The following is a 27,456-nucleotide window of genomic DNA, read 5'->3' as shown; positions in this document are numbered from 1 at the left end:
GTGGGTTTCTGTACATATGCATGCATGTGGGTATTGTTAGAGAAACCAGATCATAAGGAAATTACTTTTCCAGTTTTCTTGAACTGTCTTTTGTCTTTTTCTAGGTATTTGTTACAACCGAAGGACAATGGCAACAAGACCTCTAAAACCGATGACCTTGGGTCTTTGAGATTAAATGTAACGTACACAGAGGATAACGTCCTCCCATCGATTTACTACATTTCCCTGAGGGATCTGCTGCTCAAATCGCCAGACGTTAAGGTATTCTGCAACTGGTTGATTACATTAACTATTTCAGAGGGTACTATGGCTTTAACTGGCCCCTAACATTTAAAAATCATGCAATTCTAAAATTGAGCAACATAATAGAAATAATTAGTCATTTTAAAATAATACTTTTAGTTGTATTTTACCTTGCTTTTTGGGTGCCCTGCTGAACATTGCAATTTCAGCTCATGTCTAGTAGGATTTTATTCCAGTACCCTACTATAAATAGAGCACTGTACTTGTAGGGTATCTGGGGCCTGTGTACTTGAACTGGCCATTTTCAACAGGGCAGAGTGTGGAGAAATGGTCAGGACTCTTTCAGGTGGGGGACATTGCTATAGGAAGGTACTTGATACAATTATATGTAAAGATAATGTGATAATATTGTAACAATTGTAAGTTACCTGCTAAGAAATCTAATCCTAAATAATAGTAATAGTAAAAAGAAATCCAAATGCATTTACATTGGTACAGTTCACAAATTTGTACATACCAAGGGAATATACATTTCTTGCAGCATATTACCAAGTTCAGTAACCTCTCTAGCATTGTGAGATTCATGATTAACAGCGGAGTGGGAGATATTTCTTGCAGCATTGGATGTTCAAAATGTAACATTCATACACACCCTGAGAAATGGGAATGGATAATTCAGTTCCTAAAATGTATTGAATACTTCAGTAAAGTATGGCATCTTTGGGTTTAAAAGTTAGTTATGTTAGAATTAGACAGTAGCTCAATAAGTATCTTAGTTTTGTTGGTGTATGAATGTGTGTGTGTGCTTGAAATGTTACGTCTATATATTTTTAAAAATTGAATTTTATTATTATTTATTGTTGGTTTAAATAACTATACATATACTAGTCTGAAGGTGTAATGTATACCTATTCTTCACTTAAAGATAACTGCTGATATTTGTTTTTTCATAAGGGAAGATATTTTTAAAAGTTTAGGTGGAGAATTATTTAATTGCTGTAAATTCTGGAAGTGTGGATAGATCACAATTGTGTGGAGAGGACAATCTGGCAGTCCCTCATTCAATTAAATACCATTTCTTTCACCCCACCACCATGGCAGTGCCCTGGAAGATGCCAATCAGCCTGGCACTTGATGCATTATAGGTGTTTATACCAATACCTGTTCTATAAATATGAATACTTTATGATCTGTGAATACACATGCATGATCCAATAAGATTTGAAATGTGCAATAAGATTTGAAATGGGCAAAAGTAAGTCAAATATCATATTGTATGTCATTTTACTGCTTGAGAAAAGTCAAGTTTGGATAAATGAGTCAATAAATTGTAATCATAATCTGGGTTTCACTTCGATCAGAAAGGGTATTGCCTTTAATCACTCATTCTTGCTAAAGATGTCCTTTCCTTATTGTTACAAGAGAATAGTTTGTTCTACTGCCTTTTAAAGTATTTAAATTGTGACCATATAAAACATGCTCCTAAAGAGTCCTAAAGAAAATATATGGTGCAATTGTAAGTGTTGCAATTGCCAGCAGCAATCTGAATATTTTAGAAACTTTATTTTTGCAATTGTAAGTAGGGTGTCCATAACTACACATTGCCTTTAAGATGAACTACCAAGATAAACTTCCTTCTCAACACATTTACCTACCTATCACTAACAACATTGCACTTGTTTTGTACATTTGACCATAGACTTCCAACTGGTTAGCAATTAGTGTGCCGCAATACTTCAGTAAATCTTTCCCACTATGTCTTTCAGATGACATTAAACTGAGGCCCTGAATATTTTGTCAACTGTTAAATCCTCTGTCACTGTTTTATGAAGAGTAGAAATGTTCACCGTTTCCATATAAGACTTTCCCCCAGTCTGGCCTTACAGTATTTTCCCTCTAGTTGAATTGGCTCTGTAATCCCTCCGTTCCCCACCTTATCTGTAGTGGTGAGCAGTGAGCTGCTGTCACAGAATTGCGGCCTCATTATCTCCCTGAATTTTTGTGGTGCCCCCCCTCTCACATGTATGAAATGAAAATCAATATGTAAATGCAAGGTATTATCATTACTATCATCATCATAATCACCTACAACCATTCTATTTATCCATATAGACAGACCAAGTGTAAATCAATGCTTAGGAGGGACGTAAACAAATAAATGAATAGCTAATTCCCTTGTGTTTTTCTATGCTTTTTTGCACAGCCTATTTCTGCCTCTGCTGCTCACATCCTGGGTGACATCTGTCGAGAGAGATACGAGGCCGTCTTGCCCGTTGTGCGGCTCCTCTTGCATCACAATAGACTGGTTCCCTTCGTCTCTGCCATCGCTGCCCTAGAGCTGGAGCAAACGCAGTGAGTGTCTCATGCCCTTTGCACCTTTTCAAGCACTGTAACTACACAACACGGGTGACTGTACTTTGGAGGAAGGATTTGAAATGGCTTAACGGAGAAAAAAGGGTATTTTCGGGGGGGATATTTTTCACATTGCCGTTCAGTAAGTTTCTATGTGACATCCAAAATCTATATAAAACCACCATTGTTTTGTGTCTGTCTAGGGAGGCCAACACGATATTCAGAGGGAATTCCTTGGCCACTCGGTGCATTGATGACACGATGAAGATTGTGGGAAAGAGCTACTTGACAGTAACTTTGAAGCCTGTTTTAGATGAGGTAGAGGTTTTTCTCGAGGCAATTTTTTGTCTGCATGCGTTATATATAAATGTGTTTGTGTGTGTGTGTGTGTGTCTATATACATATTTATTTAATTGTTTCTTTCGGTATAATGGTATTTTCAAGCTTTTTTGGAGCCTTGTTTGATTCAGCTTGATTCACCAAACATATTTTTCTAAATATATAGATATATATTTATTTATTGCTCACCATCTTTATTGCTGACCATATCAGTGTGTATTTAGCTGTTACAGTTAAATGCACTTAACATGTACTCACAGAAAATGTACCTTTTTTTCCCCCAGATCTGTGACTCCAACAAAACCTGTGAAATCGATCCTGTCAGACTGAAAGAAGGTGACAATGTGGAAGTGAACAAGGTAACATATGAAGATACAATTATAACGACTCAAGCAATCAGGCCTGCAGGTGGCTTTCTCGGGTACCAGAAGATTCAAAGATCAGCACAAACAAAGCAGATCTACCTTCTTGTGTTATTTACATGACCTACTAGGGCTGTTGACATGACATGCAACACTGAGCGTATAAATATCACAGGGCTTGTTTTCCCTTATTTATCAGTGTGTGTTTTCACAGACACAAATGGATGTCCCTGCAGAGCTAGGGTGTTGTGTGTTTATCTCCAGAGGACAGGGACTGGTGCGGGCAAGCCACGAGCCAAGCCACAGACTTCCAGCCTGGAAACTGTCAGCTGGCGGATGTGCGTAAAGTGTTCATTCACTAGTGTGTCGAGTCCCGGGATCGGTCTGAAATGTTGCATGATCTCGGGACCTGATCTTCGTCCCAGAACAGGGCTCCAGACACCTTTCAAGAAATTGGTCTATAAATCATTATACCTCGCTTTGCACGAGAGAGAGGTGCCAAAACAATTTGTGCTAAACAGGGTCATGCATTGAATTCATGGGAATTGGTTTCATAAATGCAGGAACGTGAAAATGTGTTCCATGATTATAAATGTGCTGTTGATCAGAAAATTGGTTTGATACATTAACAATAATACAAATAATTATAAACTCAACATATTTATTTGAATTTTAATTTCTACGTTTCTTCTTTCGATTCACTTTAGACTCTCCCTCAGAACTTTCACTTCCCGGATGTTTTGGGCCCATAATCATTATTATTTGTTCCTTTGTAGTGTTTTTAATGACTAAAAGGATCTATCATTGTCAACACTTTATTCAAGGGGAGAGGATGTAGTCTGAGTGCAGTTTTTAAAGTACTCAGCATTATGGTTTTGTTTCTTGTCATATATCAATGCAAGGCGAGTGTTGTGTTTCAGTTTGTGTCGTCAGATGACCTTGAATTTCAGTTTGTATATTTTTTTTTTATCATTATTTCATACTAAATGAAAAGGAAAACGCACAATTTGATAAATAGTCGCTTCACACACTTCTCTTCTTCAGTCATTTTGTTGTAAAGACTAGATTCGATGGATGTTTATTCATGATAATAAAACTAACCAGGCCCTATAATCGGCTTATTCAGTTTCCACCACACTGCGGTATGGTTTTTCTCTTCCGGTAACACAAATGTTTTCTCTTTGTTCATTCACTTGTATATCCCTTACCGTGTCTAGAAAACATGCGCATTGTTTAAGAAGCAGTTTGCAATTCCTATGTTCTGTCATTGCAGGAGAATCTGCACCAGTACGTACAGAAGGTGTTCAACTCCATCATCCAGTCCAGTATGAGCTGCCCCACCCTCATGTGCGATGTCTTCAACTCTCTGAGGCAACTCGCCACCAAACGATTTCCAGGTGGGCAGATGAGGATGTCTTTATAATCACCATGGCACTGTAATTTGTAACATGATTATTACTTGGAGTGTATTTGCACATCCAGTGTACATATTTCAGAGGAGATCTAGACGATTCACGACAGCCTGTTGTTTAATGCGTCTCCACAAGATGGGGATCACGCCATTGTAGACTGAGCCTGTGCTATACGGAGCTGCAGTCTCCAGGTTTCTCCTGTGTTGATGCAGGCAAACTCTCCCTGTGTGCGTGTGTGTATTTCAGTGTAGTTATCATGTATAAAAATAGTCCTGTAGTGACTCCTGCTTTTTCTTCCAGATGACCCCCATGTCCAGTACTCTGCCGTCAGCAGTTTTGTGTTTCTGCGCTTCTTTGCGGTCGCTGTGTTATCTCCTCACAGCTTCCATCTGCGCGCTCATCATCCGGTGAGTCACGGGTCTGACTCTTCTGTTCTTCTATTTTTTATTTTTTTTATTTTTTTACAATTATTTTGTGCTCTTCTATCTCGCAGCTAAAGCTCGTGGTTAGAGAGCTACTTTACTCGCCGAATAAAGAATCCAAGACCGTTCCCGTGTCAGTGGTGTCGACTAAACCGAAGGGCTGAAAACGGTTCTCTCTCTCTCTTGCAGGACGCAGACGTGTCCCGAACCTTGACTCTCATTTCCAAAACTATCCAGACACTAGGAAGCTGGGGCAGCTTATCCAAAAATAAACTGGTGAGACGGAGCTTTTTTTGCTGTAGAGTGTTTTGATCTGCCAGTGATGCGTTTATTTAATTTTTGAATCCTTCTTTTGAACCTTTTAAAAACGATTATAAATGTTTTTGAATGTTGATTTGTATATTTTTTTCCTCTTAGCATTTTACTTCCATATATGAATTTGTTGTGCGTTGTATTTTCTTCTCAAAAGCGATTTTTTTGTTTTCCTTTATTTCAGTCGAGTTTTAAAGAGTCGTACATGTATGATTTCTTCAAATCATTCCAAGAAGAGAAATGTATAGAAGAAGTAAAAAAGGTACGTTGGTGTTTTGTAAAGGTATTGCGGATTGAATTGATTTGAAATAAAATTTTGAAAATTGACGTACCACAGCATGTAACAAACATCTTAACTGCTTTTTTCAGTATTTATATTTAAGCTTGCCTTTTCTATTAGGAAGTCATCTGACCTGGTAATGCAGTTTTTTAAAGATGGTAACATAATGAAATGCAAAGCTGGTGGTTATGGACAACTGTGAAACTGCTGAAAAGTCTTATTATATTCAAGATTGTAGTGTAGCATGTGTATTTCAATAGTTCAATAATCTCTGCAACACATCTGCAAATTTGCCCGTATTCCCAAATGATTTCATATGATTTGATCGTCATTCTACAGGGCATTTTTAAACCAGCTATAAAAGTAAATGTGCACCTGTCATTTCATAACCCACTGAAACACTTTCTGAAAGTACTGAAAGCGTCATAGGATGTGACCTTGCTTCCATTTATAAATCGTTTAACACTGCCCTCCAGAAGGCACATTGAATGGGAATTTGACAAGTAAGCACAGGCATTTAATATGTTATTGATGGGTTTATATGAACACTATTTAAAACAGGTTTGCAGATCATGTGTGGCAATTTTGGGGTAACGAACAGAGAATGGTACCAGGTTGTTCCCCCTAAACAGCAATGCATGCTGGGAGAACCTGCATTATATTGTGGAGAACTTTGCTCTTAATCAGTTTGTTTCTTATTCAGTTCAGTTTTATACATCAATGTTTACTCCCTCTTAACAACCTCAACGCAGCTAATAATCAAAATATTATTTTTCTTTTTTTGGTATCAGTTTTTAGATGAAATTTCCTCAAATGAAAGTAAAGAGTCGAGTGGTGTTGAAGAATCGGTCGTCCACAAAGAAGGGTATGTTGAAAAATAAAATCCATGATTGTTTTGTGTTGGTTTTCTTGTATGGTTTGTTTTGTCCCCTCTAAACCCAGCAATTGATAAAGTTTTCACCCAATTTGAAACCACCTAAAACAACACATTGTCATCATTTGTTTTCTTTCTTTCACTAAAGGCACAGAATAAAAAGCTTTTGATGTATAGTTACCGTTTTCAAATTGAACGTCCGCACCATATCTGCACACCAAACCATCTGCATCTGTGCATGGAATATTAATGGAATAATGGAATATTTTACTGTGAATGTATAATATTCCTGGCCTTGTTTGTAATCGGGGAGATAATAAAGTTTTTACTCCTGTCTCAATTCAAAGAAAATTAACAATGGAACAGGCAAGCGAGTCATAAATCTTTCTGGATATATGGTTTATATGGATATTTTGTTCTTGTAACAAATTACTTTTATAGCCAGGTACCCCTCTGACGTTCACTTCTGTTTATTTTTGTCTCTGACATAAATGCTGACAGACTTATAGCTCAAATGGCACTCTTGGTACTAGGCAAAACGTTTTTAGTTGTTTCTTTTTAAGCAAATGAAAACGAATGCACTGAAGGAAAATGTATGTAGATAACACAGGGTTAAGGGTAATAAAAGGTTGTGCTTTAGATTGTTTTCTTTTTCTTTTCTGTAACCAACAGAAATGTTGAAGTTTCAGTTTTCTGGCCAAAATTCACTCACTCACCTTATCACATTTAATCTCAAAACACGCATGCATGGTTAAACCAGTTTATGTAAGTCAAAAAGGTCTCCGGCTTTGAATGCAGAGCTGCCATGTTTTGTTGTCTGAACAAGTAATGGGATCTGCTAGTGTCAATGTCAGGCGGGCAATTCCAGCCTATATAAATTGTGTTGTAGCCCCCTCTTGTGGACCAATGATGAACAGTTTTATAAAATTCCAGATGGGTATTTTTATAACTGGGCATTGCATTTAAAAAGCATGATCACTATTATTTAAACAAATGGTGAAAACTGAAAACGGTGTGCATTGCATTAGGTATTATAATACTCCTGTGAATGAAACTGAGCTGAAACTATTTATAGCAGTTCAATTTACAGTGGCCTGCCTTGAAAAGAAACTTGTGAACATATTTTTAATTTTCTATTGTGCATACTTTCTGCTTCTGAGCTTTTGATAATAAACCATTTAAATGTTTATATTACTTTATTCATTAAACCCTAGTCCTCCATTTTTTAAAAATAATTCAATTAAAAAATAAATCAAATTGGGTAGAGCTGCAGATTGTTATGGCCTGGCCGAGAGAATTGAATGTTTTGTGTTTTTTCTTTCCGTCTCCACAGGGAAGTGCATAAAAGAGCTCAGGGAAGAAAACGAATCGGCAAGAAGAACTTCAAGAAGAGATGGCTGCGTCTGTCCACTAGAGAGCTGTCTTACCACAAGGCCAAAGGTATAGTAAAACATTGTCGTCCTTGTTCTAACCAAGATAAACTGCACACATATTGGATGAATAAATAACTGGTGCTGGGACCAGATACATTTTGATACACAGTAAATATCTCAAATATACAGTTTTAACATAGTACAAAACATTCTGTAACTCTGGCAAAAATAATTGAGGTCATTTTACAACAGAGTTCCTTTACAGTAGTTTACCGAGTTGCTGCTTAACATTGCCCTATATATATTATTCTGAACAAATCAGTCTTTTTAAAATGTAATTGGTTTAATGAAATGGACAGCTTAACTAATTATTCATTGTGTTTGGATGCGTCAGACCAGGTTACCTTTCCATTGTCCTTACGTCAGCAGTAATCCACAGCCCAGTGCTGGTCTGTTCACGAATGCATATGCGGAAGCTAGTTCATACTCTATTCTCACACACCTGCAAATCTAGTTTAAGATTAAGTCTCTGTATGTGTTTTATAGTGGCAGTGGATTTTACACAGTCCTTAGCGTTCTATTTTTCTTACACACTAAGATTATTAACAGTTTATTTGGCAGTGGCACATCTGGAAGTAACCATTTAGTTCAGCATCCACAGGCTTCTGTCTTGTCAGTCTCCCTGGATTGCTTTAACATAATAAAAATAAAGCAGCCCAAACACCTTGTTGAGTCCGTGTCCTGATGTTTTCAGGCTGTTCTGGGGACAAAACGGGAACAACTCGCTATTAGGTTGGTGTACATAATAAGTGACCACTCTATATAGTAATTATTAAACGTATACACCAATCAGCCGTAACATTATGACCACCTGCCTAATATTGTGTAGGTCCCCCTTTTGCCGCCAAAACAGCCCTGACCCGTCGAGGCATGGACTCCACTAGACCTCTGAAGGTGTGCTGTGGTATCTGGCACCAAGACGTTAGCAGCAGATCCTTTAAGTCCTGTAAGTTGCGAGGTGGGGCCTCCATGGATCGGACTTGTTTGTCCGGCACATCCCACAGATGCTCGATTGGATTGAGATCTGGGGAATTTGGAGGCCAAGTCAACACCTTGAACTCGTGATTCATCAGACCAGGCCACCTTCTTCCATTGCTCCGTGGTCCAGTTCTGATGCTCACGTGCCCATTGTAGGCGCTTTCGGCAGTGGACAGGGGTCAGCATGGGCACCCTGACTGGTCTGCGGTTACGCAGCCCCATACGCAACAAACTGCGATGCACTGTGTGTTCTGACACCTTTCTATCAGAACCAGCATTCACCTTTTCAGCAATTTGAGCTACAGTAGCTCGTCTGTTGGATCGGACCACACGGGCCAGCCTTCACTCCCCACGTGCATCAATGAGCTTTGGCCGCCCATGACCCTGTCGCCGGTTCACCACTTTTCCTTCCTTGGACCACTTTTGATAGGTACTGAGCACTGCAGACCGGGAACACCACACAAGATCTGCAGTTTTGGAGATGCTCTAACCCAGTTGTCTAGCCATCACAATGTGGCCCTTGTCAAAGTCGCTCAGATCCTTACGCTGCCCATTTTTCCTGCTTCTAACACATCAACTTTGAGGACAAAATGTTCACTTGCTGCCTAATATATCCCACCCACTGACAGGTGCCATGATAACGAGATTATCAGTGTTATTCACTTCACCTGTCAGTGCTCATAATGTTATGATCAGTGTATGTTAGTTTAGTCTTCATTCAGACCTTTAAGCTTAGTTGCTCTCCACTGCCTTTCCTTAAATTTATTTGACTGCAATTTCCTTTCTGCTACAAAATGAGTTATTCAGTTTATTTATGCTGTCATTTTGGAAGCAGTTCAGTAGGTTATTTGATAGGTGTATTTCTTCAGATATCAGTTGGATGTGTATATTGATGTTTTATAATAGTTATCCGGATTCATGCAGTAGAACTTGACCATATGAACTAACTGTTTAGTACTGTGTGTATTACTGTGTTCAGTGTGCAAATCATTAGTTGCATTTGGCAGCTGGTTCTCTGGAAGGTTACTTAAGGAACGTTTTTTTTATTTCACTTTATCTGTAACCCAGCTGGAGTAAAGTCTGCTGAAGTCTGATCGGTCCATAACAATTTGGGGAAATGGTCTTCTACTCGTTCTCAAAGCTTACAGACATTGTTTTGTCAATATGGTTGGTTTAGCCACTGGCTGATCCAGGTGCACGTGAAAAAACAAAATAAACAAAACAGTTTCTTTTTGAGGGGGAAACAAAATTGATAGAATAAAACCTGAAACTCATGGCACGAAGAAGTGCTGTGTCTGTCTCGTAAATATTGACAACTTTTCTTTGGGCTTCTATCGGTTCTCAGGGCCTGTATTGACCTTATTTATAGGAGCAGATAAATCTGGACAGATATTTGATTTGCACTGAGAACGATTTATTTTGTAAGCATTTCTTTAGACTGGATATGAAAGGTTCACTGTAAGATGTAGCTACACAGACCTTCAGTGTTGAAGCCTTAGTGGGATATGTAGGTGCTAGTTGCTAACCAAAGCAAGACAATTGTCACATCTGCCACAATCTCTCTCTCTCTCTCCCATCATGTTTTAGAGAATTGGGACCTGTATGGATCAGGTACACTTTAGCAGCACCAGGGAGACTAGGAAGTCTTTCTTGCATCCCAAGAATAATTCCCAGAATACAGAATTGAAAGCCAAATAATTTTACCGAAACTGAGAAAGAAAAACAGAAAATGCATGATATTGGATTCGAAGGGACACAATCAAATGACATGTTGCTGTAACTTTGAACACATTTTCCACCTCCTGCAATTTTTCTAGCTAAATCACTTAACTGTGAACAGTGTACTTCTCTACCTTGTCCATCACTTGGCATTGGCCATCTATTTTTAGTTTTAGAAATCATTTACAGCCTGAGTTATTATACCCATGCCTAGTAAATTATATGCACCGCGGCACGGTGTTGTAAGGGCCCAGTCTTGTCATAAAGCTTCTTTACTAAGTGGATAACAAGATGATTTTACTTGGCTGTCGGTAGTCTATCATTTAGTTTTTTCCTGGTTGACACTTTGATGCCTTGCCAGACCGTAAAGAAAACCCTGAAGCTTCCAGCAAGGTTTTTGACCATGGAATCTTGAAGAAACATGTTTGAAATAAAACCGTCTTGTAAAACGTCAGCGTGATGCTAAGAATAAATTCGAGCAGTGCTCATACGGAGGCAGTCTTGAGAGGTAGGAATAGAATAACGACATGAATGTGTCAGGGCTGTGGGTTAAGTCTGAGGTTGGATTCATTAGTTGTTCAGCTCCATTTGTTTTTTTGTTTTTTTTGGGGGGAGGGTATTTTCCCATATATACAGTTAATAGAGGAACATCAGCAGCTAGAAGCTAAATATACCTTTTATCGTCTACAGCCCCAGACAGGAGTGATGCAAGGTTTTCCACTAGACCTTTTGAAATGTTTTACACGGAGGTGTAATTTAGATTAGGCAGTTTACATGAATAGCACGTTCCAGGCCGTTCTCTTTATGCTCCTGAACGGCCGAGCATTCACACGGGTAACGGCGTGGTGTCTTTAGACCTTCACTGTGGTAAAGGGCACAGGTGGCATACTACAGTGTATCGGTAGAGGCCATATCAACAGAATTATGTTCATTTCAAAGCCTTTGAATTATTGTCAGTGTAATATACAGCCAGTTTTACCAATGGGGATAATGCTAGGTTGTAAAAAGCTGCTTTGCATTATAAGGCATTTTGTAGGTACCTGTGCAGGTTGTGTTATAGTAACTGCAGCTGTGAAGACTTCTGCTTCCCACTGAGGGACAAGATATGTTTTTTTTTGGTTTTTTTATTCTTCCTTTCAGTGAAAAGCGAACAGTCTGGAAGCAGTGCTTGTTCTGAATCAATTTCCAGATTTCATGAATCTATTTGGAGTTTGTAACAAACCGTTGTAATTGTTTTGGAATCGTATTTTAGGATTTTATTCCTTTGTCCTTTATGATTCTAACTATCTGTTGTCTTGTACTTGATCATCAAATCTAGCAGGAGTGTCTGCCAGAGTTCACACACTGCAAATCTGTCTGAAACCAGATGCTCACATACTTTTGTTTCGATTTCTTTTCTTCTCGCCACCAAAGGCAGGCAATCGTGCTGAGCATCAGGAGATCCAGGGTCATGGCAATAATGAATGTCCCTTGTTTCCAAGAGCACAGAGCCAGCATTTCTTGTTGTTGTAGCAGCTCTCCAGATGTCGAATCAGATCACAGAAAAGCGATCTCCCTACATACATGATATTCTGTTTTGCAGGAAACTTTCACTTTGCGAATGCATATTCATATCTGATATATAAAATATTTATTAATTAATTATGTCCAAGGCTATTGTAGAAAAACCTAGACGGTGCAAAGCGTAGAAATGTTCACCAGTATATGTAAATTATAATTTAATTGTTATGCATCGTACAATAAAGCAAGATACAATATAGGATGCCACAACTAAACAACTAAATCAGACAGGATGAAGGATTACATACAATACAGTGTGTTTGAATAGCAAGCTAGTGGAATGTACTGATCTGGGTATTATGAGTAGGGTGTTGCTGGTGATAACAGTTTACAGGGTGGAAAGCAGAGAGCTGAATCTCAGGATGCAGTCCTGCTGTTCCTCAGTTCCACTTGGTGATTTTACTTTATTTTTATTACATGACGTAGTGTTATCAGGTTTGAGTTTGATGTTATTGAAATGGTTTATATTTTCAATAATTCCCTTATTGTTGGCTGCTTTTAATTATTCTTCATTGAGAGTAATACAAATAATATGTATACAACATTTGAAAGGTGCCTTGCATAAGGATTATGCAATACAGTGTATTTCATTATAACAACACGCTTTTGTTGTGCATGACTTTCTTTTATAGTGTCTCTTTGTACCATATAAAATTAACCAAGCGAGCATGTTAAAAGTATTATACTGTACAAGGCTGCATTTTTATGTGTATAATGCAATAAGCTGGAACAAAGGTTAAGGGTTCATGCGCATATGATACTGATTTTGTAACTTGGCACAATAAATACAATACTTCGGAGCAATACCAAAGCAATACCAAGAGCATTATGGGTCGAATGGCCTCCTCTCATTTGTAAACTTTCTGATGTTCTTCTCTGTGGTAGTACAGCCCAACAGTTTATAAAGAAAATCTAATATATATTGATTAGGTCACCATCAAGATAATTATTATTTTTTGTTTGCTTGTTAAATCATGGACTTTATATGGTGATACATGCTGGCATTTCTCAGTGTTTGTTTTGTACAGTTTTTTTTTTTTTTTTCTTTGGGGGGGGGGTTTCGCTTTTATAGCTTTTATAATCACCAGATTCCTAAACACCAAAGCCAAAGGGGCACATTTCAGATTTTCAAATCTCTTCCAATTGCTTCCTGTAGAAGCTCATTAGTTTCCACGAAAATAAAGTTCTGGTGAAGTGCAACTCTTGAGTGCAGGCCAGAATGTACCAGGGGGGGAGGGGGGTGGCAAGCTGCCAGCAGGAAAGAGGAAATGTGTGGTGAGAGAGTGAGTGCAATGACACAGTGGAAAGCAGTGCGTTATGGGATTATCTAAGGCTATTCTTGCACATCTTAAAAGCAAAGATGTTCTTTATTTTTACTGATGTCTTGAAACGGTCATGTAAACCTCAGTTTCACCTTAAACCCTGATTTAATAATTGAAGAGTGCCTGGAGGCGGGCGACATGAGAACATTGTTTGGTTTGTCAGTTGTGCTTGAACGCCTGATTTCTGGTTGACAGGCCTGTGCAAACCACAACACTTGAGTTGGTAGGTATGGTGGCCAACAAAACCAGAGGAGCTTGCTTGTGGTCTAGACTTTTTCCAACAGAAATGTAAGTTGGATGCTGTAATTCAAATAGGTTTTATACACATATGTGGGCCATTTAGGGAGCACCATTGCACCGACTGCAGGTCTCGCCTTAAACCGTGGCATTTTATTGTTGGCACTTTTGATTCCTTAATAGGTTAGAAGGTTGGAATTACCTTCTGTGCTTCCTGATTTGTATTTATTCATTTATTTTCAGTTTATTTATATATTACATAAGAAGTGTTACTGATGGCAAAGCCATGGTGTGTTTAATAGCTTTTTTGTACAGTGTTTATGGAAATAATAATATTAACTGTAAGGAAAGCAACAAGCTGTAGCTGATTTATTAAATATGATTTTTACTTCAATGGATACATTAAAAACTCTCAAATATCTTTAGTCTGCATTACCTCTGTATCTGTAGTTCAAGGTCTGTATGAAACCCACCTGAAAGGACTCTTCTGTATTTTGTAATGTAATTGACTGTTGTCATGAAAGAGGATTTTCTTTTTTTTAAACGTAAGTATGGCTGTATACTATAGTTATGGATTCCTGTTGTTACATTCCTATATTTTTCATTGCTCTTGCCTATGCACTACAGATGTGTTCTGACCTACACGCGCACACATTCATGCAAGAAGTTTGAGTGACAATGAATATGGAATCTGAAATGGGATGGGAATGAGATGTGTAGCTCTAGAATGGGTTAATGTTGTGTTGAACATAAATATAACATTTTACATAATGACTGAGAACAATATCCTATTTGTCATTTTATAAAAATCCCACTTATCCCCACAGGAAGTAAAGTCTTAATTGAGAATGTATTCTGCTGTATTTTGAGTTTCCATGTCTTAAGCATTTGAAGAAAATGTAAATGTCTGTTGCTTTTTATTTGGTTTAGAACGCTGTACCATGAGCCTCTACTGCAGAACAGTGTAGACTGAGGAAATGTATTTCCCCACTCTGTACTCCACTGTGTTTTTCTTTGTACATTTTCCAGAGCTGAATGAATTTCCATTTTTGAAATATTGATGCCATTTATTCCCAACATTTCATTTGATCTAAACTGATAAAGCTTGTGAATTATGAAGGATATCGTATGGACATCAAATATCTGTCCAATATACCACACAGCCAAAATTAATTAAATAGGTCACAAAGATGGATACCGCAACTGAGGGTACACACCATAATATCTTTGAGAATAGCCTGCTGCAGTGCCGGCATTGATGCAGTTTTTTTTAGCCCATAAGACTACTGACTGGATAACACATGATGCTGCAACTCAGCGAGTACACAGTGGTTTGAAAGGTCCTGACCTCAGTCCCACCGAAGATCATTGGGATGATCTGGAATGGCAAAATTCTTCACCCATTGAGCAAAAGAACAGCAGCAGTCCTTCAGGACAAGAGTAAGCCTACGTCCTGTTAAAAATGGCTCTTCCCAATACAGTCCTTTCATGAATAGATCAGCCACACCTGTTCTTTGAAATGCCCAAATCTTGAGTAAGACAATTGGGCCTGCATACACATTGAGGTGTCTTTTTGTGTTCGCACTCTTCATCAAGACAGAAATCAGGAGACATTTCTTCACAAGAGTTGTCACAATCTGAACAAACTCCCCAGCGATGTGGTTGAAGCTGCAAATTTGGGAACATTTAAAAATAGACTGGATAGGATCCGTGGATCACTCGGTTATTAATGGACACCAAACAAGCACGATGGGGCGAATGGCCTCCTCTTGATTGGAGACCTACATAAGAACAGTTTACAATCTGTGTCAGTTGAGACCAGAGTAGGCATGGTCTTTACACTTTATTTTGTAAATGCCTCATAGTGTTATGATCCCCTGATCCCTGAAAATTACTTTCGAAGTACCACTCTCATAGGAGTAACTTTGAATGTCTTTTTTTTTTTTTTTATTAGCTACGCTGCAGTGGTGATAAGGTGTGTAAACTTCTGCTATTCTATACAAATCAGGAGAGACAGTTGAACATTTAAACTAGTTTAACTGAATATTTTTGACTACAACTGCATTAGTGAATGCATCTGCAGTGCATAAGTTGTCATTTAAATGTAACTTCTTAAGTTCCCAGTATGGATTGTAAATGTTTTATTTTTTAGCTGTTCTTAATTTTTGTGTAAAACCCACTTATGTTTTGGTTTTCTTTGAAATATCTAAGACTTTGGCTATGTGTTGTAAACGCTGTTCCCCTACAGTTATGCTTTTCCTAAGGATTGTGGGATCATGATAGCAATACATTTTCAATTCCCGTTTCAGTCCATTCATTGCTATGGAGCAGATACTTGATTTCTGTGTTTGGAATGTGTATATGTTTAATTTCACAATATGAAATTTTATAGACTTAACATTTTTCACTGCATAGATGCGCACACACACACAAGTATATATAATTTGCACTTTGACATGAAACACTTTGCTACCCACTTATGCTTCAAAGGGTTTGGGGAAAGATTAATTAAAACAGATTTTTTTTTTTTTTTAATCTTTCATCCTTTAATTGTTACCATATGTGAAATGTCTTTTTCACGATTTATAGATCATTCACTTGTAAGTAATTGCTGAGTACAGGCTCCTGAAATAGTTCCTTTTCAATTGCAGGTTGGGGCGATGGGTAGGTTTTTCAATGACGTAGGATTAATCCAGACATCTAGATGATGTACAGTACACTTACATTTTTGCTTCCCTTGTTTTAAAGTTTTCATCTGCTACTCAAAGTGACATGTTTGTGATGAACACATGGAATTTCAGACTGAACAGATGGCACATAAATTCTCTTCTATTTATCTTTAAATTCCCCAATGATTGTGAAGCTTTGAAATCAGAAGGACTTTTTACTGAGGTGGATGTATGTGTATCTGAGGAAATTAAATGTATTAAATGTGTTTTATTTTTCTTAAACATTGTACTGAATTCTGACGGCACAGTATGCCATATGTTCTTTAGGAAAACAAACCATGGATCTCTATATACACTGCTGTTTTGATTTTCGGTGGGGCGGATACAGATAGGACACAGCCAATTTATTCTGTAAGGAATTTGCTGGAAGTCATCTTGAGCATTGAGGAACACCCAGTTTGAACATATAATGCATAATATGCCAGGAAATAAAACCACTGCAACCTGTAGTGTGTGAATTGTGAATAATAATGTTAACTTGCTGTTCTTTGTGTAGCTGACCTGACATGATATATAAGTTGTTGTTTTTTGCTTTGGATTATACTTTGAAAAATAAGTTATTTCCCTGCATACATGGTATGTTTATAGGTATAAACAGACAGTGTGTGCTGGGAACAAATACATATATTTTTTAAGGGCTGATTTCCCAGCATCCAAAAAAGGAACGTGTGTTTTTTACTTATTAAACACACTGTATTATAACAACCATTGTGAGCTGATGCACGATACTTTATTACATTCTGGCACTTTGAATGCTTGATCCATGAATCATTACTGGAGAAATGTACATTCTGCATGGGCTATCAATAACTGTCTGATTCAGATGCGTTATTAAAATAATCCAGCGCTAGCAGCTGGAGCCTTGGGGCAGCTGTTTTGGACTGTTCCGTCAAAAACCAAAAGGGTGAAAAGAGCAGTTCTAGAACACACACGAGTCCAGAACTTACTATAGTCTGAATAACATCCATACAGTGTGCCTGGTTCTTTTTGAAAATCCAGAGTGTTTCTGGAACATGCTCAAGAACACAGGACTTGCTGCAGAAGGAGTTCCCACAGAAGGAATCCGAAGCATGACATATCAAGGGTGTCTACCAAAGCCCACTGCTAACATTTCAGTTCCTCACCAGGGAGTTTTTCACATTTCACAGTCATTGTGATAATGTCTAAACCACATCAGAGCATAAGCTGGCCACATCAATTCTGTCAGTCTTACTCTTTCTATTGACTCTTGTTTTAACAGGGAAAGACGCCCTTTGCATCATTCCAATAAAAAACATCTTGGCTGTCGAGAAGCTTGAAGAGAGTGCCTTCAACAGGAAAAATGTAAGTTTGATGTGCTGTATGTGGCATTCTCACAGTGTCGCCTTCAATTATTTCTCTGTAGCTTGGCTACTATAACGACAGGATGTACAGTACTGTGCAAAGGTTTTAGGCAGGTGTGAAAAAATGTTGTAAAGTAAGAATGCTTTCAAAAATAGACATGTTAATAGATAATATGTATCAATTAACTAAATGCAAAGTGAGTGAACAGAAGAAAAATCTAAATCAAATCCATATTTGTTGTGACCACCCTTTGCCTTCAAAACAGCATCAGTTCTTCTAGGTACACTTGCACAAAGCCAGGGATTTTGTAGGCATATAGTCAGGTGTATGATTAAAAAATTATACCAAACAGGTGCTAATGATCATCTTGCGGCCAAAAAGCCATACCTCCGACGTGGCAACAAGGCCAGACGACTCAACTATGCGCGAAAACACAGGAACTGGGTTGCAGAAAAATGGCAGCAGGTGCTCTGGACTGATGAGTCCAAATTTGAAATATTTGGCTGTAGCAGAAGGCAGTTTGTTAGCCAAATGACTGAATGGCGGTACACGAATGAGTGTCTGCAGGCAACAGTGAAGCACGGTGGAGGTTCCTTGCATGTTTGGGGCTGCATTTCTGCATTTGGTCAGAATGAATGGTCTCCTCAATGCTGAGAAGTACAGGCAGCTACTTATCCATCATGCAATACCATCAGGGAGGCATCTGATTGGCCCCAAATTTATTCTGCAGCATGACAACGACCCCAAACATACAGCGACAGTCATTAAGAACTATGTTCAGCGTAAAGAACAAGGAGTCCTGGAAGTGATGGTATGGCCCCCACAGAGCCCTGATCTCAACATCATCGAGTCTGGGATTACATGAAGAGAGAGAAGCAACCGAGGCACCTAAATCCACAGAAGAACTGTGGTTAGTTCTCCAAGATGTTTGGGCCGACCTACCTGCCGAGTTCCTTCAAAAACTGTGTGCAAATATATCTAGAAGAATTGATGTTGATTTGAAGGCAAAGGGTGGTCACACCAAATATGGATTTGATGTAGATTTTTCTTCTGTTCACTCGCTTTGCATTTTGTTAATTGATAAATATAATCTATTAACGTCTATTTCTGAAAGTATTCTTACTTTACAGCATTTTTTCACACCTGCCTAAAACTTTTGCACCGTACTGTACATCAGTTGCTTAAGTATTGTTCGGAAGCTAGGACTCCTTCAACAAGTCGGGGGTGTTCTGGTGTATCCTGACATCAAAAATATAATCATTAATTCACTTAGGCCTTCAGCATAAGCCCTCCTAGTAAATCATCACTGCAGCTTTTTCTATGCATTTCTTGTGTCTTCCTGGTATATTAACATCCTTGTTTTGTTTTTTGTTTTTAATAAAATAATGCAACTGCATTATCCCTTAATCTTAGCCCAGAACATTTTGTAAAAGTACTCCAAATGCTTTGATTGTCAGATGATCTTAAGTGTTAGTTGATAAACTGTTCAAAATTTGCGGCACTATAACCGTGTAATAATAACAGTACTGGAACACTTTATAAAGGGATAAAAACACCAGGAAATAACATCTAAACGGTTGTAAAAATTGTTCAAACGCATTCAGTATAATTATGCAAGATAAGAAACTGTTTGAAAAGTGATTTTTAAACCCTGACATACCAAAATCACCTTATTTTAATGTGCACATGACTCATTTTATACAAGAGAATTTGATAAGAGAATATCAAGTCACCCAAATCAAGATGATGGTTGGAGAGTTATTGGTAAAACCTGAAGTCACACAGTCTGCCACCCAGTAGCTGTAAGCCCTCTTTTTTTCATAGTTTGGTTTCATGGTGATATACGAACAACAAGATTTCTTTGTTTTGCTTGACAATGCCCTGCATTGCAGATTTTCCAGTTTCTGCTCAAGATGTGCTGTTAATGGAGTGAATGATAGATTGCCGGAAAGCAGAAAGACTTTGAAATCTTTCTGCTTCTAACACTCATAAATTGGCTCACTGTACACAATGTATATTTGTGTGCTTGTCATAGTGGGGTTTTCTTTTTCTTCTCTTTTTTTGGTGCAGCATGTTTTTATCACTTTCAGATGTTCCAGGTAATTCATACTGAGAAGCCTCTCTACGTCCAGGCGAATAACTGTGTGGAGGCCAACGAGTGGATTGAGATTCTCAGCAGGGTTAGCCGTTGTAATCAGGGAAGGCTGAATTCATACCATCCTTCAGCTTATCTCTGTGGAAACTGGCTGTGCTGCAAGGCCACATCTGAGACCCAGCCTGGCTGCAAGCCATGCACTGCGTGAGTACAGGACCTCTTCACGTCCTTTCTCTAGAGAACAAGGCATGGGTACATGGTAGTTTTTTATAGTGCGCATTGTGTCCTTGGACTACTATGTCTACAGTTGAGAGGAACATTTTAATGAAAGCTATACATTCAAAGCTATATATATATATATATATATATATATATATATATATATATATATATATATGGAGATATACAAAACTCTGTATGCTGTTTTCTAAGTAAATATTTTTAGCTCTTTCCTTTATAAAACATGGCTTAATTACTTATCAAAGAGTACTTAAAGTACCCTTAAAGTGCCTGTCGCTAATTATCACATAAAAACCGTTAACTGTCTCTCAGTTTTTGAGTTTAAGTCTATTAATGTGCTTTGATTGTTTACATTTTTCCAGTACCATGCCAGCAAATATTCAGCTTGACATCGACTGTGACCGTGAAATAGAGAGGATCTTCTCCTTATTTGTGTCAAACGCGCACAAGCTGCAGAAATTGGAAGGTAAGCGAGATTAAAACCGTGACAAACCACACGAGAAACAAAAATAGGAAACTGAACCCAAGTTAATAAAATACATTTATAATTGAATGTAGTAGTAGTACTAGTAGTAGTTATAATGGTAATATTACAATTATTAATTATTAAGTTGCTGTTAAAGACATGGCATTTTTGTTTTTTCGGTGATTCACTGTTATTTCTACTAAAGACAATGAGCTCTACATATTCCTATGGGTAATTGGCCATCGTGGAATTTTTCTTGGAGAGACAAAAGTAAAATGTACTGGTTGGCAGCTAAGTCTGTACTGACACCGCACTGAATGTGTAATGAATGTGTAATGAAATTAGTGTGAAGCTTGGTTGTACTATTTTCTACACGGTGTTGACAGACGCAAGCTAGCCGGCTTCATTAATCATTCTTCACAAAGAATAAACAGCAGCAAAGGAAAGCATTTTTTTTCATCAAATTGTTGGCATTAATGATTGCATTTATATGTATATACTCTCTTAATCGTTTATTGACACGCCTTTCTCGTGACCGCTGGCCGAGAGGGAGATGTGACATGAAGTAATAACCCCGATGCTGTGTTGCAGAGGCTTGTGCAAGCATTGCAGTGTACCAAGGCCCCCAGAAAGAACAAGATGACTACTCCCACTTCACCATCCAGGATCCCAGGGTGACCTTCAAAACAATTAATCAAATCCGTGATATTTCGGAGCAGCTGCGGGAGCATCACGAGAAGTTCCAAAAGAAAAGGTCGACAAGTGCTAAATATGGCAGCGAGTAAGTAGCCATAACACCCCACTACCCCAGCAATATTTTGAACCTTCAGGGCACGTTGCTCTGAGGGACAGGTTCAAAACATTGCTTAATCAAACCACTGTTTATTACATCTACTTCAATAATTTCATTAGTCCACTACTACTACTGTATTTCTCCTTTTCATTGACATCGTCTGCTTGAATAATGACCTTTCTTTGGTTAAGCAGGTTAATTAATTTAATTGTCGTTAACAGGGACAATCCGATCGTTGGAATGGTCTCATAGCTCATGAAGAGAGAACAGGACCTGATGTGGAGTAAACCGCAGATGGGAAGCCTTAAATGCCCCTTACTGTCATATTAAACACTGGAAATGCACAGCATGTGGATATGCACTGGAAATGCTGCTTCCAAGAGGACTCGCACACACTGGTTGTGTTGAGGTTCGGCGAAAGACTTTAAACATAACAACCGCCAGGATCCCGGCCAATCGTTCCTTCAAAAGGCTGTTTTATCAGCATTAACAGCTTTGTAGACGTTCTTTCCATCTTGGAGAGATAGCGTTCTCTCATTTCATCCATCACAAACAGACACCACAGCGTAAGGCATTAAAACGCACTCCTCACAAACCAGGGAGGCAAGGAGCAATATGATCATTGAGCATCATATGGGGATTTTTTTTTCTACTGAACTGTTCACAACAGTGACTTTACAAGCAACTTGAGTTGTGCAAATAAGCATCCTTTGAAGTGCTGCTAAAATATTCCTTTTTAAAAATCGCAAGTATGAAGCCGCTTTTTTCCTATTGACATTTTTATTTTTTAATTTGTGTTTGTTCTTCTGATAGATAGATTTTAAATCTATTTAAATTCCATAAAGGGAATATTATAGCTTTTGACCAATGGCATGTGTGGTATATATGCGCATGCTTAAAAAAAGAACAATTTTAAGTGGAAAAAAAAAATAACCTGCCTTATTTGTTTTAATTTATATGTATATGTGTGTGTGTGTGTATGTGTGTGTGTATGTGTGTATGTGTGTATGTGTGTATGTGTGTGTGTGTGTGTGTGTGTGTGTGTGTGTGTGTGTATATATATATATATATATATATATATATATATATATATATAATTATGCATACATAAATATGCATATATATATAAATATAATTAAACAAAAGTCTATGTAAACGTTGTGACAGCCTAGGGGGGCTCCTGTTTAAGCACTTTAAATATGTTTGGAGTTATTCCAGATTATATATATTTAGATACATGGTATCAACTTATTAAATTTTGATCAGTTAAATGATCAACCATCTTTTTGTAATAAACGTACTGTGGCATTTATATTCTGTAGATTTTTTTATAGCTATTTTCTAATTCCAAAGAAGACGTGAGAATTTTCATCAGATGAACTTGAAACAGGATTTTAATCTCTTTAAAGAAGAAATTTTGAAAAAGGACAAAAATTATATAACGGGTGGACATCTCTGAAAAATTTCAGTTGTACAGATTTTGTTGGTAATGCTTTTTATTTGTGTTTTGTATTTTTACAAAAAGTTTTGTTGTATTTAATTGCAATTACGTTTCACATTTAAATGATCTTGTTTAAAAAAACTTGGTGAGATCCAGCTCCATATATCTTAGTGTCCAGCTGTGTGGTACGTCACCCGAGAACGGCCTTCAATACATCAAAACAGAACAACTAAAACTAATTTGATTGTGGCACTATACTTCATTATACATTTGTTTATTTTGTTTTGACTTATCCATTTTGTGCATCGCTGAATGCAGTGTAATCATAAAGCACAATTTGCTGCAGTCATTAAAGAATGATACACTAATTCATTTCCCTAATTGGGTAGACCCGAGCTCATAAATGACTGAGAATTATATGTACTTTATTAAGTAAATTTTCTTTGATTTCTTTCCCTTATAGAAAGGCTGTCCTTTAAGACAGCCATTTCTTATCTGTGTTCAGTAGGAAGGTGCACAGTAAAAGACCATATGAATTCAGCTATAATGTTTGTGTATGTATGCCAGTGTGTGTATTCTGGATTCTGTAAGCTTATACATTTAAATAGTGACCATCCCCACCAGACATCTGGAATTTAAACATTTCTATTAATTTCTGGTAATTAATAACCATGTTCAAAGTAGGGAAATCTCAATCTTTTTTAATACTTAAATACATATTTTGGGCAAATCACTAGTATTACCAGCATAGCATAAATGACAACTACTTCTTTTATTCAGTAAGAATGGAAGAAACATCAGATTTCAAAGTGTAATATTTTATTCTCCATCTGCTGTCGGCACAAGGTAAATCAAATAAAAATAAGAGAATGCAATCAGTCAGTTCTGTTAAAATCAGTCGATTTGTCCAATTTTCATCTCTCAATTGTATCAGCATGTCTATGGGGAGAGTACGTTATCCAAGTGTTGATTGTATTTAAGCAAAAAGCCTGATCCATTTTGTTTTTAGGACCCTGAACACTGCATTTAATGAATATTTATTTCACCCAAATCTATGAAACGGTGATAGTCAAATCACTTACTGTAGTAGGTCTCACTGCGCCATTCCCGGATGCTTACCGCGATTACTGTTTGACCATTTGCTCTGCTCTGTCTTTGTATCGTAAGCTTGCCAGCTGATAAACTAATTAAATGATCTGTTATTAAAGCTTTTTGATCGAAGCAGGTACGAAATACATTCAAAATGTATCTTTTCCTTTTGGTTTAACATCAACTCATCAACCTCTGGCTGAATCCAAGAGGAATCCATTTCAATACACATGGGCAGGAACTGGAAGTGATGTAGCCTAATGTTCTTTTCTTAACAGGCTGGGGAAAAGTGCGTAATAGATTTGTTTGATTTCCATCTTGCCCATTGCTTCATTCAGATTCTTTGTATGATTATCTTTTGTATATCCCATGTAGTTTATTTCCCTCCCAGATATTTTTGTTTTGTTCCATTTTATTTGCTTTGTTGTTTTTCTTGTTAAACACTGTGATTTTGTTAACTTGCAAAACTGTGCTTAAAAAGGTACTTTACTCCAGAGTGGTACAAACATGTTTAGCAGCCTTAATTATGCAGATGCAAAACTGTGGTACTGTATTAACAAGCGTGCTAATGGCATTGTGAAAATTCAACTGGCACCTTGAGATATGTGATCTGTTTAGTTGTTTTTCTCATTGTTTAACTAAAGTGTGTTTATGGGCTTATTGCTTGCTGCAGCAATATACACTAGATCATGAAGAATTTTGTGTTGTGCTCGTCTCTAGTGGATTGTTACAATCTTACACCCAGTGGTTGTAGTTTGTGGTTGAACTTTGTCATTGTCATCCGGAACATTTCTGAAAGAACACTGGGAAGCACTAACTGTTCACTTTTTTCCACTGGGTTAGAAAGCTGTCATTACCTCACTTTCTCAGTTTGTGTGAGGTTGCCTTTCTCAGAGCCCTGTTTGTAATACATCACTTAATAATCTGCGTAAATAAACATGCGGCTGACCCCGCTGCCTTTTATAATACCAGAGTGGGTTTATTAAACACACATGCGTCTCCACTTCAACTTTGACCCCTTGAATTTCTGACAAATATTTACATACTTCTTATAAAGTTGTATGGAATAAAGGCAGGACTCTGCTCCTTTGAGTACTGCTGCCAAGCATGGTTGCATTGTCTTAATAGCTTCCTGATAATCCAATTTTGAAGGGCTTGGATTGCAAGGGAATGAAAATAATGCCTCCTGTCTAAACAAAAACACAGCTTTTTAATGCAGTTTCTCGAGGAGCTTAAGTGTGGAGATTTTAAGTGCGATATTTTGTCCTGTTAATGGGCACTAATGGAATTATTTTTCAAAAAGGTACGACCCATAGAGAGAGGGTTTTTGTTTTGTAGCACAACAGCCAATCACTGGTCATATTCCACAGTTCCCTGATATTAAGCACACAAAAAGCAAAGTAAAACAAGTGGTGTCAATTTAACTAATTATTTTCAGATAAAACATCATACAAGATGAAAATCAAAGCATGTCTCCCATGTTATTGTGTCGAAAAAGAAAAGGACCCAGAATATCAGTGCACATATTTATAGGTCACAGGAAACTGTGTACCACATGAAAGAAAAAATGATGATCCCAGTGGTCTTTCAAAATACATACTTCGAATGGCATTAGTGCATTTGGTAATAAACTGAAATCACTACTGGTCCTGCAAACATTTCTATGGATATGCAATTTGTTTTTTCTTCTCTCCCCATTAAGTACCGTGCAGCCTGTCCTATAAGCGTACAATTCTCTTACTAAGTATATTGCGTAAGTGTATCTTGTTTTGTTATTTAAACTTTTTTATTATTATTTTCATAACAAGAAACTTCAATGTCTTTTTTAATGTGTTACTTAAAAATAATTTGCAATAAAAGTTTCCGAGATGGTATTTCTGATCTTTCGTGTTTTCTGCTTCAGTGTGCACAAAGGACAGTATCTGAGTCTAGTGTAGGGTCACCATATGTATCCAGTTTCGGGGGATGGACCCTGGATGCCGTACTGTGTCAGAGAAACCGTCCCATATTCAAGAAACTCGCCGCTTATTAGGATTTATTATTGATTATATGGTCACCTTAGTGTAGTGATCAGGTAAGTGATGTGTTTATTGCTGTCTTCAATATTTACAAAGATCGTGGATAATATTGGCAATCAACGGGTGAAATAACATCTGTAGTACACCAGGATGGTTCACTTTACAGAAAGCCTGTTTAAAATATTAAAGATTTAACTGTGTAATACCGCCCAGCTGTTCTTTGATTCGATTTAGATTTACATTCCAAGTTTGACGGTCTTTTCACTAAAGATATTCAGGCCCATTGCGTGCCTGTTTGGCGTGCACTTTGACCCTTTTAGTAATGTGTTTTATAGATACGCCAAGTTTTCTGTCTTTTTCTCTTCCCTGTGACATCGTGGGTCAATCCCGCTGTTTTACCAGTTCAAGGATGTGGGTAGTAATAATAAACAAAAGCTCTCATCCAAGTGTTTTTATATGTTTTAATAGCTCCTGCGGTTGGAGTCAGAGGGTAGGCTGTGAAGGCATGCCACCCCCAAACCTTGCCAGCACACCCACCCTTTCCCTTTTTAAACATCTAATATTGCATTCCATATTAAAACCACAGGATAGCATGGAAATGTAAAATAGACCATGATACAATCCATGGAAAAAAGTAACAGGTAGCCATGCAAATGTACCATGGCAAACTTTCACAGGGGAGACATCACCTTTTACTACCATAATACGTGCAGCACCTTTAGATTCAAAGAGCATTTAAAGACCAAATTCGGGGGGAAACGTAAGTTGTTTTATGATGGTGAGCAGTTGAACTAAGATATCTTGCAATCCTTCTAACCTAAAGCTTGAACTGTCTAGCAGTCTTTCAGGATGTTAACACAGCCCCTGTATCGAGTGTTTTTGCATCTCAAGGTTTCGTGTGGCACGTCCTCCCTAACCGTTTCATTTACACTGCACTCTTCTCTCAACAGGACTGTTAAGTTCACACCAGGCTGAGACCTGACCTAGAATGCTTCCCCACTCTGGGATAAACAACAGTCTCCTTCCTTGTTGACAGAGTAATCGTATTGCCTATAAAAAAAACAAAACCGCTAGTTTCTCACGAGGAAAGGCAGGAGAGCCATCTCCTGTATCGTATCCCACTACTAGAGTCAATATGTTGAAGGTCAGATTGATAACCTCCTGATGTTAACCAGTGTTACCGGTGTTATCTGTTCCTGTTGACTTAATTTTAACTTTTTTTTTTCCATTTGTTGTGAACTGGCTTGTTTTAATGGCTCCCGTTTTAACATCTGTCTTCGTCAGACTGAGGGTAGCTCAATGAACAGACTGACACGGCATACAGATATAATAGATGATCAAAGTCTGTCTTTTAAACTGACTTTACATGGATTATAGTCTGCAACATTTTTGTCAGAGAAAAGTTACAGTTAAAGAA

General features: G+C 37.7%; 1 protein-coding gene across 2 annotated transcripts in view; it reads left to right on the top strand.

Moving 5' to 3' along the window:
- rasa2 (RAS p21 protein activator 2) overlaps positions 1-25,895 on the top strand; it is a 50,850-nt gene extending 24,955 nt beyond the window's left edge. For both annotated transcript variants that reach the window (XM_066709647.1, XM_066709645.1), the window contains 15 exons: positions 105-261; positions 2,447-2,595; positions 2,799-2,913; positions 3,219-3,293; positions 4,570-4,693; positions 5,009-5,115; positions 5,320-5,406; positions 5,627-5,704; positions 6,514-6,587; positions 7,930-8,036; positions 17,815-17,897; positions 19,988-20,196; positions 20,595-20,698; positions 21,290-21,479; positions 21,713-25,895. In XM_066709647.1, the coding sequence (XP_066565744.1) occupies positions 105-261; positions 2,447-2,595; positions 2,799-2,913; positions 3,219-3,293; positions 4,570-4,693; positions 5,009-5,115; positions 5,320-5,406; positions 5,627-5,704; positions 6,514-6,587; positions 7,930-8,036; positions 17,815-17,897; positions 19,988-20,196; positions 20,595-20,698; positions 21,290-21,479; positions 21,713-21,743 (1,690 nt within the window). In that variant the 3' untranslated portion in view covers positions 21,744-25,895. The remainder of the gene's footprint in view (positions 1-104; positions 262-2,446; positions 2,596-2,798; positions 2,914-3,218; positions 3,294-4,569; positions 4,694-5,008; positions 5,116-5,319; positions 5,407-5,626; positions 5,705-6,513; positions 6,588-7,929; positions 8,037-17,814; positions 17,898-19,987; positions 20,197-20,594; positions 20,699-21,289; positions 21,480-21,712) is intronic.
- Positions 25,896-27,456: the final 1,561 nt, after the last annotated feature.

This window comes from Amia ocellicauda, chromosome 7 (assembly GCF_036373705.1).
Source record: "Amia ocellicauda isolate fAmiCal2 chromosome 7, fAmiCal2.hap1, whole genome shotgun sequence".
NCBI lineage: Eukaryota > Metazoa > Chordata > Actinopteri > Amiiformes > Amiidae > Amia > Amia ocellicauda.
This window is presented reverse-complemented; position numbering and strand designations above follow the sequence as displayed.